The 15034-nt window shown below is 38.7% G+C and overlaps 1 protein-coding gene across 1 annotated transcript; it reads left to right on the top strand.

The window, feature by feature from the left end:
* The first annotated feature begins 408 nt into the window (after window positions 1–408).
* Window positions 409–14527, top strand: ponzr1 (plac8 onzin related protein 1). The gene is made up of 4 exons (XM_008435445.3): window positions 409–568; window positions 6726–6830; window positions 8712–8857; window positions 14115–14527. Exons 2-4 carry the CDS (start codon window positions 6728–6730, stop codon window positions 14250–14252), a joined length of 387 nt encoding a protein of 128 aa, XP_008433667.1. The 5' UTR covers window positions 409–568; window positions 6726–6727; the 3' UTR covers window positions 14253–14527.
* The last annotated feature ends 507 nt before the right edge of the window (window positions 14528–15034 follow it).

Here is a 15034-nt window from a genome sequence, read left to right as displayed (position 1 = left end):
TTTTTTTTGTACAAAACTTATTTACTTCTTTATTGTTACTTGTGTAATTTCTTGGATGGCTACATTTTAGTTTAACTTGAGTGAAAATATGAGATTATCCTGTTCTTATTTGAGTGCAGCTGAGATAAACTGCTGAGTTTATCTGCCTTATCTACGTGATCACGTAGATGAGCTGTTGCTCCGTCAAACTACTTCTCAGAACATGGCTGATACCACCAGTGTAAAGAAAAGAGGGCCTTCTTCACTCCAAATTACCTCAGTCCCACACAAATTATGGCATTCGCAGATATTTTTTTGCCAGTGTAATTTCAGCATTATTGTTTATATGCTATTTCTTTCATCTTAAAACGCTGAGCTAAAAGGAAAAGCTGCTTCCTCCTCCTCCTCCTCCTTCTCATTGTTTTCCTGGTGCCCCCCCCCCCCCCTACGCCCCGCCACCCCACCGTCGTTCCTCTCTTGTCTGAAAAGTGAAACTTAATTTACCTCCATCAGTTCACACTCAGCAACCCAGCAAGTACACGGCGCTCTCCACGCTGCTTTTGTCCCCCCACAATTCAGCTGTAAAAAGGTAAGAACAAATAAAGGTACTGCTACAAACAGCCGCTGTAAGCTTTAAATGCTGCTCATTTGAGCCGCGCAGGGAGTTTTTGTCTGCTTTTGTACAGCTCCGTACTTTCGCGTTTAATTATTTATTTTCCGTTCACGTTTTATGCGACTTTGCATGTTTTTTTTGTCTACTTTACATAAAATGAGTTGAAATATAAGTTTCATTGGAAATATAGCTTGTTTTCTCCTTGTTTGAATCTCATGTCTACTTGTTAATTTAATATGCAAATGAGACTGGCTTGTTAGTGCTGCTTAAATCAGTAATACGCGGTGTTGAAAGGCGACATTTTCTGACTGACTAATCTGTTTCAGCTAATTAGGCCGACGAGAACCGTTGAGCGCGAGAATGATTTTATCCTCCTGACTACCAAGAGAAAAACTATTGTCCAATCACCATTTTTTTTTTAAATTCCAGTCTTTGTAAGGTAATAAAAGGTTTTATGCACTTACTTTGCCTCTTCCCATAAAATGTGTTATTACTGATATAAACGCAATTTTTATGAATTAGAAAAAGGTATAATTGAAAAGCCCTAAATGTCCTCTCCAGATACCAAAAGGAATAAATTCAGTAGAATGCAGGGGGTGGGAGATATTCAAGTTTAGAAATATCCTCTACAGAGGACAAAAATGAACTACTGGTAGTCAGGAGGATATTTCTATATTAAAAGCAACAAGCAACACGTTCACAGTCGTTTCCAACTCAGCTAACTGCATGGATCCAAGTGTTGCTGTTTGGTGTGTTAAGTTTTCAGAAAAGATATAGATCGAAATAAACGAGAAGTTACCTCTTTCATAATGTGTTTAATTAACTGTGTGGCAAGAAAAGCGGAATTAGAATAAGTTAGGGGGCAAATTCGTTTTTTACACCTTTGTAAACCATTTTTGTCACGTTTTTCTATTAAAACTATACGTTTTGTATCTCTTGCTGCACCTGGGATGTGCAAATAACAGCGAGAACGTTATAAGACAAACTGAGCAAAGAACAGCAAAGACATAAACATTTATAAAGCTTGTTGGGAGCAGTGGTTGGGAGCTGCATCAACTATTTTAATGTCCACTAAGAAAACCTACACAGAGAAAAACAATGGCTATTCACGAAAATTATATAATTTATTTATTTTTGCTGCCACTAGTAAAGGATCATACTTGGTTTCTGTTCCTTTCAGGTTCTCATGATAGCACACCTTTCCTTTTTTAGGGCAATCTGAAGAAATGATCACAGCAGGTCATGTTGTTCCTCCTGAGACCATTTGGCGTATCCATTACAACCTTTGTTCTCTGATTCGTCTCTGGAGCTCCTAAAGCTCACCAGCGATCGCCTGCATGGTCCATATATAGCTGGTTTTTGCATCATCCGATTTTTTAAAATTATATTTAAGTGTTTGAAAGGCATGCAGGACCACCCAAACATGCATGAAAATGCATTTTATCCAGCTCCTTCCAACTTTCCCGTAAAAAAACACCTTCGCGTAGTTTAGTCATTTCAGAGTTACTGCCACACTAGTAGGCCTTGGCAACGTCTATTATATTTTCTTGGCTTTCACTAGCAGATGAAAACCACTGGATTTCAACTGGATTTTTGGCATAGATGTCTTGCTTGGAGGGACATGACTAATGTTTTTGTCATTTGTTTCTTAATCAGAGTCATTGGACTTGCTCTAAGTGCTGATGGTTGCTCACACTTCTGAGAATCAGGGGAGCAATGTCAGCGGCGTGGTCATTTTTCATGGTGTCGAAATGTTAAGGAAATATATAACATTGTCAAATATGTGTTGTCGACCACAATAGAACATTATATATTGATGTTGGCCCAAATTTGTGTTCAAATGCTGTGCTCTTTGACGATAAGCATTCACTGCCACTCCAGCTGGTGTTTATAGCCCTTTGGACATGGACACTGGTTTTGACTAGTGTTGGAAATCATCCTGAAAATCCATTCATTTTATTCAGGTGCTTTAAGGCACCATTGGGTTGTGCTCTTCAGTTTAAAGACTTGCACGAGTAGAAAAGACTAAAAACTACAAAAATGGTGTAATGAGCAGCAGCCGTCTGACCGTTCTGACCGTTCTGACCGTTCTGACCGTTCTGACCGTTGGATGATACGGAAACTGGCTGTAACTGCGTTGCTTTACTCGTTATGCAACCTCTTCTCTCCGCTGACATCCCCTTCCAGATGCTCCAGCTCTTTGAAAAGCAAACCAGCCATTCTCACGGCATGTTTATGTTGCATAACCAAATTAAATCCAGAGCTGTGGGTTCATCCTTACTGCTCTGAAGTGCTTCTTAAGATAAAGCAAACGTTGCTGGTGGCCATTTGATTGTTGTGACCTGATGTTAAAGGTGTTAAGGGATGGCATAGGAAAGCTTTGTGTTCTGTTAAAGTTGGATTGCTTTTCAGTTTTATCACAGTTGCTTTTATTTTATCTGTAACTGGAAAAGGATGGAGAAAGTGGTTGGGTAACAGGATGATATATATAAAAGGGAAATTGCTGCAGAGCTTGAGTTTTTTGTGCTGGGAAATACAGAGATCTGCATTATAGGCACTTAAGATTCAAGTTGTGGAGACTTAATGCAACTGCAGCTTCTATTTATCTTAGTAGTTGATGAATCTATTGGTATTGTTCCTAATTGGTTGATTAATCATTATTTTTAGCCATCTCTCCTTTCTGTTGATTATTCTGTTGCAGCATCGGTACATGGGTCACTCTAGCTTCCCACATCTTCTCCTGTGCGCCAGTCTTTACATTATTATACTGCACCTCCTGAGCGTCAAGCCGAAATAATGAGTCATGAAACAGGACATTGGAAATACTGTGACTTCTTCTTTGATTGTTGCTAATTGAAAATGTAAAGCACTTACGTTAAATCGGATGTCTATTATTGTCAACTGATTAGAGATTCCTTCAAAAAAGCATAAAGATTTCAAAAACATTATTAGTGATTTTCTCAAGATTCCTTTTGATTCCTTATAGTTGAAGCTGTTGGATCAGGACACGGCAGAGCATGAGCCCTCACATGATCAAATTATGGTCAAGAATATTGCTCTCAAATTAGGCCTGTTGGTAAAATAATAATAATAACCCCATCCCTCCACCCTCGTCCATAAAGGTGGAGCTACTTCACTGATACTTAGCATATAATCCATAGGTGCTCCATTGATGAGCATCATTATTAATTTAACTTGTTTAGGAGAACATTAAAGGTGCCATTTTCTCTTTGTGCTCCTGCTGTGTTACAGCATCAGCAGATAAGCTGACCAGCGTCTTATCTGCTGAATGCCCTGACCTGTCAGGACTTGACCCAGCTGGCTGGATTTATCTAAACCACACAGCAGATTTTTCACATAGTTCTGTCCTCTAAGAAGGACTCAAAGACCTCTACTGGCATAACCTCCCTTAGCTCCGACCAACTTTCTCTACCTTAACAGAAGCTTCAGATCAACATTTCTACCAGGAGCTCAAATCTAAACAAGCAGAAAATCTAAAATTAGAACAATTTGGAAGGAAAGCCACAAATGCCAAAATTTTATCATATGAAACAGTCGAAAAATTGATTTAAAAGCATGTGAAAAGTTTCATAAAGCTCAAAGTGCAGGCATCTAATCAATCAATCTGTCGGTATCTCTAATAGATAAAAAACAAACAAACGTATGATTTAGATCTTTAGTAATTATTCCAGATAGCTTTATCAGGAGTGTTGATGAATTTTCAGGGAGCTGTAACTGCACTCCTACAAAAACACAAATTACAATTACCTTGAGAGAACCAGAGAAATAACTGCACCACAACATAGCGTCACAGATATATATCCAGTCTTCCTCTAATATCTTTATTTTTGCTCATTAAAAAGGTTTACTCCTTTAAAAAGAGAGACTAAAAGATGGGATCTGTTCCCTCCATGTAAATGCACGTAACACCAGGAAGCCTTGCAGAACCGCCTTCTAGAAATCAGTTGTCAGCTTAGCTTAGTGTCAGTAAATCAGTTTTGACTTCACTGAACTTTTCCGTGGGTTCAAATATTCAGCAGGGGGCCAATAAAGTAAGCGGTTCTTCCCAAATGCAAACCAAGAGGAGAGATTATTATCAGAAAACAGAAAGAAGTCTAACCAGTTCAGGCTGGCAGCCCCGAATCCAGCCTGAAAGTTTTTCCTTTTTTTTTTTTAAATTTTTGGGTAGTTGTTGGCAACGTCACGTTAAAGAATAAGAGGAACAACCAGGTTGGACATTCAAATCAAAAGTTAAGCATTGATAGTGGTAAAAAAAGTCATGTCATGACATATGAGCTGCACATTTTAGCTTTTCCTGTGCATGTAGGCGCAGAAATGTTTGCCGTCTGTAACGTTCACGGTGTTTCTCTCCACTTCCTGTCATTCTCAGTTATTCAGTTATTGTTACTCTTGTTCTTAGTCACTCTTCAGTTTCAATCTCAGTCTGGATGGATAAAGTGGCTTTTTTCAGAACTGAAAGTCCACCAGCTGCTCATTAGATAGAGAACATATTTTCTAGTTATGTTTGGCCATCGATTAATGGATGTTTAATTGATAGAGGTGGGCACAAGCCTTTTAGAATGTTTTTTTTGTTTTTTTTACCTCCCAGTTTATCCTGAATCGGTTTTGTATTTTATTCCATCACGACACGGTTTAGAGTTGCAGAAAACTTTGTCTTTTCTCTCAGCTTACATGCCATCCATAGTGAACCCTTTGGTGCAAATTAGGGGAAGTAAGATCAACATTATTCACAGGAAAAAATTAAACTATCATCGACAACAAGAAGCTGAGCTGACAGAAAGAAAGAAATAACAAAAGCGGAAGTGTATTTAGCAAAAACGATTCATTTCCTTCTGGAACCACATTTTCAGCGTGAACTCTGTGAAGCTATAAAACTGAAATCTTTTCCCCGTCGTTCTTTGCCAAACAGCTGAAGCTCAGTCAGGTTGAACGAGCGTCAATTTTCAAGTCTTTCCGTGGATTTTTAATCGGTCTTCGGTCTGGGCTTTGACCGGACACATTAATACATTAAATACAAAAACATGACATGACGTTCAGATTTTTATTTTTATAAAAATGTCTAACGCATACGTCGTTTTTCTTTCACCTCACAATTATATGGTGCTTCGTTATAGTCAAAATGTTTGTTTTTACAAAGGAGATCAGGTCACTAAACTATTCCTCTCCGTTTATCAATTTATTTATTGTTTTGCTTATGCAAGGCCACCTCTCTGCACACATTGCTGCCAGAGAAAAGGCTCTGGTCTCACAGGGAATACATGTTTTCTAAAACACATCGACTTACAGCGACTGTTGGCTTCGTAAGGTGAGGTAACCTGTCATATAGTGATTTAAACAGAAAAGTTTGCCCATTGTTCTGAGAAACAAACTGGGGGGATAATTCCTTGCACTGTTGCCCGTGTTGTTTTACACACATATCTTGTATGAGTGTTTGTCTGCGACCCACATCCTCTGTTGTGTGTTATCAACAACATTAACTTTTTTCCCTAAACTTTCTCTCTCTGCAGTTGGCAGAGAGAATCAGGTATAGCTGGTTTCTATACCTGATAATATTTCACAGTTTGCCACAAACTGGGCCTGTCAAAACAGCTAATTTTACCGGACAGTTAAATGTTCCCAGACGTTATTGCGATAAACCATAAGATTGTTGTTTTGAGACTGTTTTCAAGTAATGGCATAATTCTGAAAGAGCACATTCTCAAAGATCAATAAACTTCAAGTTCTGATGATCGTTTAACACGATAGCTCCCCTGGCAATCAACGGTGAAAACGGGAGCTTTGTTTGGAACGAGTCCAGTTCTGGGGCAACTTCAAAGATGGCGGAGAAGGAGTTTGGTTGAATCTCACAGCGCAAAACTTCAGCTGTGGAACGAAAGACGGATTTCCAGAAAATGGCCTGAGGAGATTGAGACCAAAACATGCGGCTTAACGTAGCAGGTGCTGTCCTACACCTGTTGTCACATGTGGGGCGCACATTTTGGTAAATAGACGTCAGTTTAACTTTAGAGAAGTGTATCAGGTGGACGGCTTTAAATTGCATTATGCAAAAGTTACAAATCTAAACTACACATTTCCTCTTTTGACGAGTTCGTGTCTGCTCTGTGTCCCACAGGCATGGCTTACCCACCCCAGACTCATCAGGTGGTGACGGTCACCCACCAGGGCCCGGGCAGATGGAGCACCGACCTCTGCGACTGCTGCTCCGAGATGGGCACCTGTAAGTCAACGAGCGGCACCAGTTTTACTCGCTGTCAAATTTAGCGTTTTGGCAAAGTGAGCCAGGTGTTTATTTGGATATCCTAATGTTGCAATAATGTTGTATTTTCTAATACACCTGTCTGCACAAATTCAAATGCAGAAATACTTTATTAATCCTAAAGGCAAACTAAATCAATCCAGAAGTATTTGATTTAATGTTGAATTAAACAGTGTGCAGGTTTTCTAACAGCATCTGAAGCAGCTCAGAAATGAAGGATAATTTTCTGTTTACTCAGGTGCATTCTTATGCAATCACGTGAAAGGTCCCGAGTGGAAAGTTTGTGATTACACAGACCTCTTTGTGTGTATTACCTCTATTTTCACGCCATGAAGTAAAACAGCAATAATAAAAACAAATGCAGTCTGATATGAGAAACCAAAGTTCAGAATACCTTGTCGACAAAACTGACAGCTGACAACGTGTCAGAACTGAATGAGAAGACTGATCCTGCGTTCATGTGAGCACGACGTAAAGAAAGAAGAAACTACAAGAGAACAAGAAGAGATAAACATCACAAAATTGATGTTAAAAGGAAATGCATGTTTCCTGGAAGAGAGGAAAGCTGAAACCACAGTCTGACATCTGACCCATCTCTAATCCACTTTGTATAAAAGTGTCTGCATAAAGACCAGCATTTAACGAGACTCAAATTGATCAAGATTTCCCTTAAAAAAATCATTTGTAAAAATCATATCACTACAACTTTCTATTCTAACAGGATAAAAGTTTCACAGATTATAAGCTGTTGTGAGCAAACAGTTCAGAAAAACTCAATCTAAAAATATTTCTATGGATTGTGGTTTTAAGTACTTTATAATGCGCATCCAGGCCTTCTTATACACTTTCTTAAGTGTATAAGAAGGCCTTCCCAGTCATTTTGAGGGAAGTAGAAAAATTATCCAATCAGAATGATTTGAGGGTGGAGCCAGACATCAAGCCCCGCCCACAATCCGCCCCACTCCACTTTCTGCAGCCAAACATTCTCAAACATTTCCTTTACAAACATTCTCAGATAGTTTTTAGCTAATTAATTTAGGTAGATTGAATGGTAATAAGATGGGTCATCTATAGGAGGAGCTACCATCAGTTTTTTTGAAAGTCAGTAGTGATACTGATGCTTGTTGCTTAATGCAGTATTAAAATGTTTTAGAAGGTAAAGTGGGAAACTCATTTATAAACTACATGTTATCCATGTTTGCCAGGAATTGAAAAGATATCACCACTACAAAGTTAAATTCAATTTTATTTATTTTAAGTCTATCAATACTACATTATTGTATATCACAGATTTTTATTAAATATAATCAAAGTTCCTTTAAACCGTAAAACTGAAATGTCTCATGCTAAACTTTGAGCTGCCAGATAAACGTCTGCCAGTGTTCTTACTTGTCTACCTGGTATTTTATTTCTCTACTTGAATTACTCGGGTCTAATGCGGGTCTGAACATGATCTTACCTGCAGATATTCATCACGCATGTGGAAGTCCATGTAAATTCCAGCTTTTCAGGGATGTTTCATAAATTTGTCAGACTGAAAGAATGGAGTGGATGTACTATGGTCTGGACTTGCATGACATTTTAGCTATGAACTTTATTTTGCACACCATCGGTTCAAAGTGCATCCTGTGCTTAGAAAGTGGATTTCTCATTCTTGTGTAAATATTCAGAGGTTTTATACAAACTCTTTGCTCATCTGCCCACTTCAGCTGGTCAAACCAACTGGACAAGTTTACTTACAAACACAACAATCTCTTAAAGAAGCTAACATGTGCTACAATTAATACCATTTTGCAGCTTGGTGCAGCCTGATAGCAGTTTTAATCTTCTTCTCGCCAACAGGTTGCTGTGGGTTGTGGTGCTTCCCCTGCATGCAGTGTGAGACTGCCAATAAGTACGGCTGGTGCTGCCTCATGCCCTGTCTGGATGTCTGCGGCATCGTGTCCTGCATACTCCGCTCCAACATCAGAGAGCGCCACAACATTCCTGTAAGTTGGACAGCTTCAGGAATACTTAGTTGTTATGATCCTTTTTTTCTTTTTTTTTTGGAGTGACTCTCCAGATTCTTAACTTCTGTTCGTCATGGCCCACTGCTCTGAAGGATTCTGGGGTTTCCCTTTGTTAACGGGTTTGGGTTAACTTGAGTAATTTGTCAGAAATAGATAATGGAAACGGTAACGGTTAAAGATTTGCTCTAGTCCGGCGTGGGTTTGCAGGAAAACATAGTTAACTTTATTAGGCATGGAAAACCCAGAGACCGTAATGTTCCAGAGTCAATCAAAGGGCAGTATTTCCGTTGTAGCATTTCTAATAGAGATTTTCTATTTGAAATGCTACAATGAAATAAACTTTACTGAACCAGAACAACTGTGACGGTCAGGGTTCATATGAAGCCTGTACAAGAGTGGAATTTTAATTAGATATTCTTCGGGTCAGGATAAGCAAAAATGAGAAAAAAAAAAATCATATTGGAGACTTTAATCTGTTTGACGTCGTGACATGAATGAAAAGTCAAATTAGCTGCTCCGATTTGAGTTCCTTTCATTTTGCTGTTAAAGAAAATGCAGATCTATCCATCCGTCAGTCAGTCAAGCGACTGACACGTTTTCCCGAAACTACAGTACGTCTAGAGGAGCCACTAATTTGCTCCTCATGCAAGATTTTCAGATTGTCAGTTGAATTTTCGAAACCTCAGCGACAACATGACAGTGAAAACAATCACAGCAGGTATGGTCCTGTGATGTGGTTTGCAGCCACACAGCAAGGACAAAACACCACACCATTTCACTCAGGAACGTTCAGATCTCAGACAAAAAACCTTGCAAAACCTCTATAGGACAAATATTCAGAGTGAACTAACATGGCCGACAAGGAAGAAGCAACGGAGACGGTTTGTGGAATACATTTCACAAAGAAAGAAATACTACAAAGACGTCTTAGACATCCACTGAACTCTCCAGTGCGTCATAATAGTTGCTTTCTTTTCTGTATTTTGGATTCTTTTCCCCGTTTCCTTCACCGCGCTTCCTGATTGGCTGCCTTCTCGTTTGTTTTCAGGGAATGCCCTCCAAACAATCCGTCGTGTTGAATAACCCTGACATCCTGCTGACCATTCTAGGTCACTCTAAACTCACCACACACAGCAGTAATATCTCCTAAGATTATCGTTGGCAAATCGGGACAAAAATCTGCATGATTATCTTGCTGCGTTAACCAAGCGTAAGCCTTTGCTTCACTGTCGAGAGGAATTTCCTAAGAAAAACATTTAGGAACGTCCTTCTGAAGGAGTTTCCCCTTTCATAGTTTCCAAAGTGAACTAAAACTCCTTCCTCTTATCAGTTCTCTTTGTGCTACAAGATTGAATTTGAAGTCGGACCTGTGAGAAAGAAAAAGTTCCCCATTGTTCTCCAACATGAACCAGTCAAACCGTTCCACAATCACAAACGGTCTTACAATCCTAAACTATTTTTGACATGTCAAACGATGTTTTTTTTTTTGTTTGGTTATTTTTGCCTTTGTCACAAATAAATGTTCCTAAAGTTGGCTAAAAGAGCAACCCATCCTCACCTGATCTAAAGACATTTTAAGTATAGATGAGGAATAAAGTGTAAACTACAATGAGTGTCATTAATAAAAACAAAACATGGAACGATGGAACAATAGAATAAAATTTCCTAGTGGGAGAAATTACTCCAGGATGAGATGCCTTACGGCGGACGTATCTTCTCAAAAACCCTTAAATATGTCTGAATTAAAATGATTCTGCAAAGAGAAGTGAGCCAAGCTGCTTCCGCTGTGACGTAAAAGTCCGAAACATTGTCAGTTGCTGGTTATTATTTTTTCACTCAACCTCACGTCGTTTCGATGTTATTTTTTTGTCAGTGAATGAAATGATTTTAAAACCGTTTCTGATCTGAAACATTTAGACGTGACAAAGTAGCAAAATCAGAAGAAATGCTGAGAAAATAAATACTTGTTCCCTGATTTGTTGTTTTGTTGCTTCAAACATAAAAGCTTTTAGCATGAAATAGAGGATCTAACCGATAACTGATGTTTCCACCTCTGAGTGTGTAATGCCGCAGGTTTTGTTTTCTGGCTCTTTGTCAAATTGAGCCATCCACATGTCGGCTTCAGCTAAAGTCGTGGTACAACATCTATTGGGCGTGGTAATAACCAGCAACGAGTCTTACATCTTTGTGGAGGAAATTTGACTCCTGGGAGAGTTGACCGCTGTTTTCTCCATTTATGGATAATAGCTCTCACTGTGGTTCTCTGGGATCCCAAAGCTTAAGAAGTGACTTTGCAACCTTTTCCACACTAATGGATATGAGTCTCCTTACATCAAGGCACGATTAGTAGCTTTGTTTTGAGATCTTTTGGGGCTGTGTCATGCAGAAGTGATTTCTTGTTCTGGCGGGTCTGATAGAATGGTTTCAGTTTAAGTCAATAAAGCTTTACTCAGATTCAGAAACACTTTATCAATGCCAAAGGAAAATTAAATGTTGTTACTCATAAGTTTCTTCAAGGAGTTGCTGATGTTCATGCACGGTTTCCCGTAGAAAACTTGCTAAACCCAGTGGTAGGTGCTCTGGGGCAGTCACCATGTTTTTGAGTTAAAAATGTTTAAAGTTGACAGGAAATGTGAAAATATGACCAGCCAATTATGTGTTATTTGAAGACATTATTTGCCAAACCTAAACACCAACAGTAAAGTCTTGAAACAAGGGAAACAAAGGAAAGTTGTTCATGTCGTTTAATCTGAATTAAACATTTCTTAGCCTGGTGGGGGCGCAAGTAAAGCCTGGTGACCCACCAGGCTTATGAAACCCTGTCCATGGCTGTGAGGAGGAAGCTTCTCCTGTAGCAGTCTGCATTACTGCGGCTCTGAACAAGCCTCTGACTGAAGACACTCAGCAGCATTTTATAACAAGGATCCTCAGGGTTGTCTGTGATTTTTTCGATGCTATAAACAATCCTATTATTATTATTTAAAGACACGTGCAGCACAATCACTATTAGCGCAACGATTAAAATGCATTGAAAAACACACCATTATAAACAAACAAAGATCAGGAATTAGGTAATGAATTCAGCAGAAGTTCAGCTTTAGGAAGAGAAGTGTCGCTTCTTCTGCTCTTCGTCTGCAGCCTGGAATCCAGAGGGCAGCCATGGCGTAACTTGTGCTCTGGTTAGCTTTACTCCCTTAATAAATGAAATATCGAATTAAAAACTGTAATTTGAATTTATTCAGCTTGTCTTTGTCTCACACCAGATAGAATAAGGGCTGAAACATTCAAGTGTGACAAAAGCCAAGCCATGCATAGCTGCAAACTGGTTTCCTGTGATTCTGACACTTTATTAACACACCCACACACACATGCACACACACACACACACACACACACACACACACACACACACACACACACACACACACACACGTCTGAATAAAATGATAAACTGTTTTACTAAACAGAACCAACAGTCTCAGACTCGCAGGAATATAAAACCAGAAACCAGAGTTTCTGGTTTCTGGTTAACCCAGTCAAGCTTTACTCCTTTAATGTTTTTTTGCCTACTTCATGTTGTATGATAGGTTCTATTTAAATTACACATCACATTTACTCTGATTGAACAAGATGGAAATCGCTTTTTAATGTCAAGGATGTTAAAAGAGTAAAAAAACTGATTAACTGTTTTACTAAACAGATTCTGACACTTTATTAACACACACACACACACATGCACACATGCATGTGTGTGTGTGCATGTGTGTGCACACATGCTTTTTAATTTCCATCGCATTAAAAAGCGATTTCCATCGCTTTTTAATGTCAAGGATGTTAAAGAGTTAAAAAAATGAATTATTATTTGACTTTTTTTTTGTTTAATATCAGAAACATTTAAGTGATTTCAGCAAAAACTGAAATCACTTTTTTTCCCCTCCTCATTGAGTTATAAATTATCTAAGTTGAGAATCACGAGTCAGCGTTTCTGGGTGAATGCACAGAACGCAGAGATAAATGAAAGCAATCGTGTGCCAGGTGTTTTTAGACAATTGGCGGCATACTGGCAGAGCGTTGCGGTAATATTTCCTGCAACCCAAAAAGATCTTCTTTGATGAACGCTACAAGTGCAGAGAGGTGTGGAAAAACGCTTTTAGAAACAGAAACTGAACAGGCCTGTTTTAAAAAAAGAAACGGTTTATAAATGAACCAAAGTAAGCCACTCCTTTTTACTTTGCGATTTCCGTTAAATGACCCACATTTTTTATAATCCACTGAAATGTCTTCAGGATTTCTGGAGAATTTTTTTTTTTTTTTACATATTATTACCATAACTGAGCTTTGGTGAATTTGGTTATAAAAGGTTCCAATGAATTCAAGATAAAATCTTTACGCTCATTGACAGGCTGCCCATTTAACTTCAATTAGTAAAGAGCGGAAGATAAAATGAAAGAGGATTCTTCTCTTGAAGTCTGTTGGCAATAGTTTCTTAGAACAGGATCTTGCAAATTCAAATAAAAAATAAATTAAAAATACATAATAGTCAGACGCAAGTACAACATTACAGCAGTCTGACTGCTTGGAGGCAAAACAGCTAAATCTAAGCTGGTGTCCCATAATCTCTTCCAGAGTTTCTTGATGCATTTACTGACAGAGAAAAAGTTTGAGTTTTCAGTTTTTGATAGCTGATGTATGTAGTAGGGATAAGATCCATGAACGCTTGAAAACAGCTCAAATCTGTGAATACTTCCACAAATGTTCCAAGTGGAGCAAAATTAACACCAAAAATATGTTAATGTGCATCAATAAGCACAATGGAAACTGTCTGCTGCCTTCCTTATTTCTGCTTCTGGCCTTACAGCCAATCAGCTCCAAGGAAAATGAATGGTGCTCCTGGATTGGCTGCATTGCCTAGATATTTCAGATACCAAGCTTCATTTTCTTTAGAATATCAGATATGCTCCACAAAAATCCACAAATAGACAAATGAAAAACATCTTAAATTAAAAAAATAAAATTTCAACTAAACTCACTTTAAGATATATATATAAAAAAAAATCATGGTTACATAAACTCATGTAGCCACGCTGGCTGATGAAAAAGCATAGAAAGTTCAAATATTTTCCGGGTAGATATGGAAAAATAAAATGAGACACGTCTCAATAAATTAGAATATGGTCAACAAAGTGGATGCTCTGGGAATTGGTCTGACTTCCCCCTTCCTGTTTCCCATCCGCAGGGGTCCGGCTGCGACGACTGCTGCAAGGTGATGTGGTGCTACCCCTGCGTTTGGTGCCAGATGAACCGAGAGCTGAAGATCCGCGAGCGCAATCCGTCGGGCGCCACCGTGGTCACCACTCAGGTCGGCAGGATTTAGCCTGCAGACGTGGAGGTGGCGTCTCGTGGTTCATACATTTCATATTTTGTCATTTCACCGTCATGCAGAGTTACTGATTGGAGTTTGTTTTGATGCAAAGAGAAGCGTTTCTGTTGAGTTGTGTTAGTGTGAATGCATTTGTAACAAGTCAACTTTGCTTTTTTTTTTATCACCCGTATGTTTAAGATCTTCTAGCTTTTGAGTGCCACATTAACAAGTTTGATATTTTCCTGATCTTTGTTACTTAATAAAATACTACCTTCAAGTCTCAAGAACGCTGTCACTTCTTCTTTTTTCTGCTGTCAGATGATGACCGATATCCCCGTATGTCAGTAGGTTTTATCTCATGATTCCATTGAGCAATGAGGTTTTGCTGACAAAGCGTATTTAGAAGCTTTTCTGTCTCCAACCAGAGTATCAGAGTTTAGGCTTTAGCCAAGGTTTTGAGTTGGAAATGTTATTTTAACCTCTCAGGCACTGAATTCTTTCTTCTTATCTGTTATTTTAATGTACTCACAGATTTCCCACATTGTCCTGAAAAATGTTGAGCTACAGCAGTTTTAAAAGCATTTTAGATAATTTCCCTCATTTTGGATAAATGTGGGAAAACAGAAAATAGAGGAAGGAAAACACCAGACGGTTTAAGAATCACTCTGGTTCATTTGCTGCATCAAACCTTGACTTTAACCATTTATTAGCTCCCAGGATCTCATTTGTTTGCGTTTCTGAAAACCCAGAAGTTTGTTTCCTAACAAATTCTCTTCACACTTCTTGAGTTTTCC

Source organism: Poecilia reticulata, chromosome 18 (genome assembly GCF_904066995.2).
Source record: "Poecilia reticulata chromosome 18, P_reticulata-male-v2, whole genome shotgun sequence".
Lineage (NCBI taxonomy): Eukaryota > Metazoa > Chordata > Actinopteri > Cyprinodontiformes > Poeciliidae > Poecilia > Poecilia reticulata.
This window is presented reverse-complemented; position numbering and strand designations above follow the sequence as displayed.

Excerpts from the sequence above, each read along its gene's own strand:
- ponzr1 (XM_008435445.3), top strand. The coding sequence starts at position 6,728 with ATGGCTTACCCACCCCAGACTCATCAGGTGGTGACGGTCACCCACCAG. Across the intron at positions 6,831-8,711 it reads CTGCTCCGAGATGGGCACCT|GTTGCTGTGGGTTGTGGTGC; the intron begins GTAAGTCAACGA and ends TCTCGCCAACAG. Across the intron at positions 8,858-14,114 it reads GAGAGCGCCACAACATTCCT|GGGTCCGGCTGCGACGACTG; the intron begins GTAAGTTGGACA and ends TCCCATCCGCAG.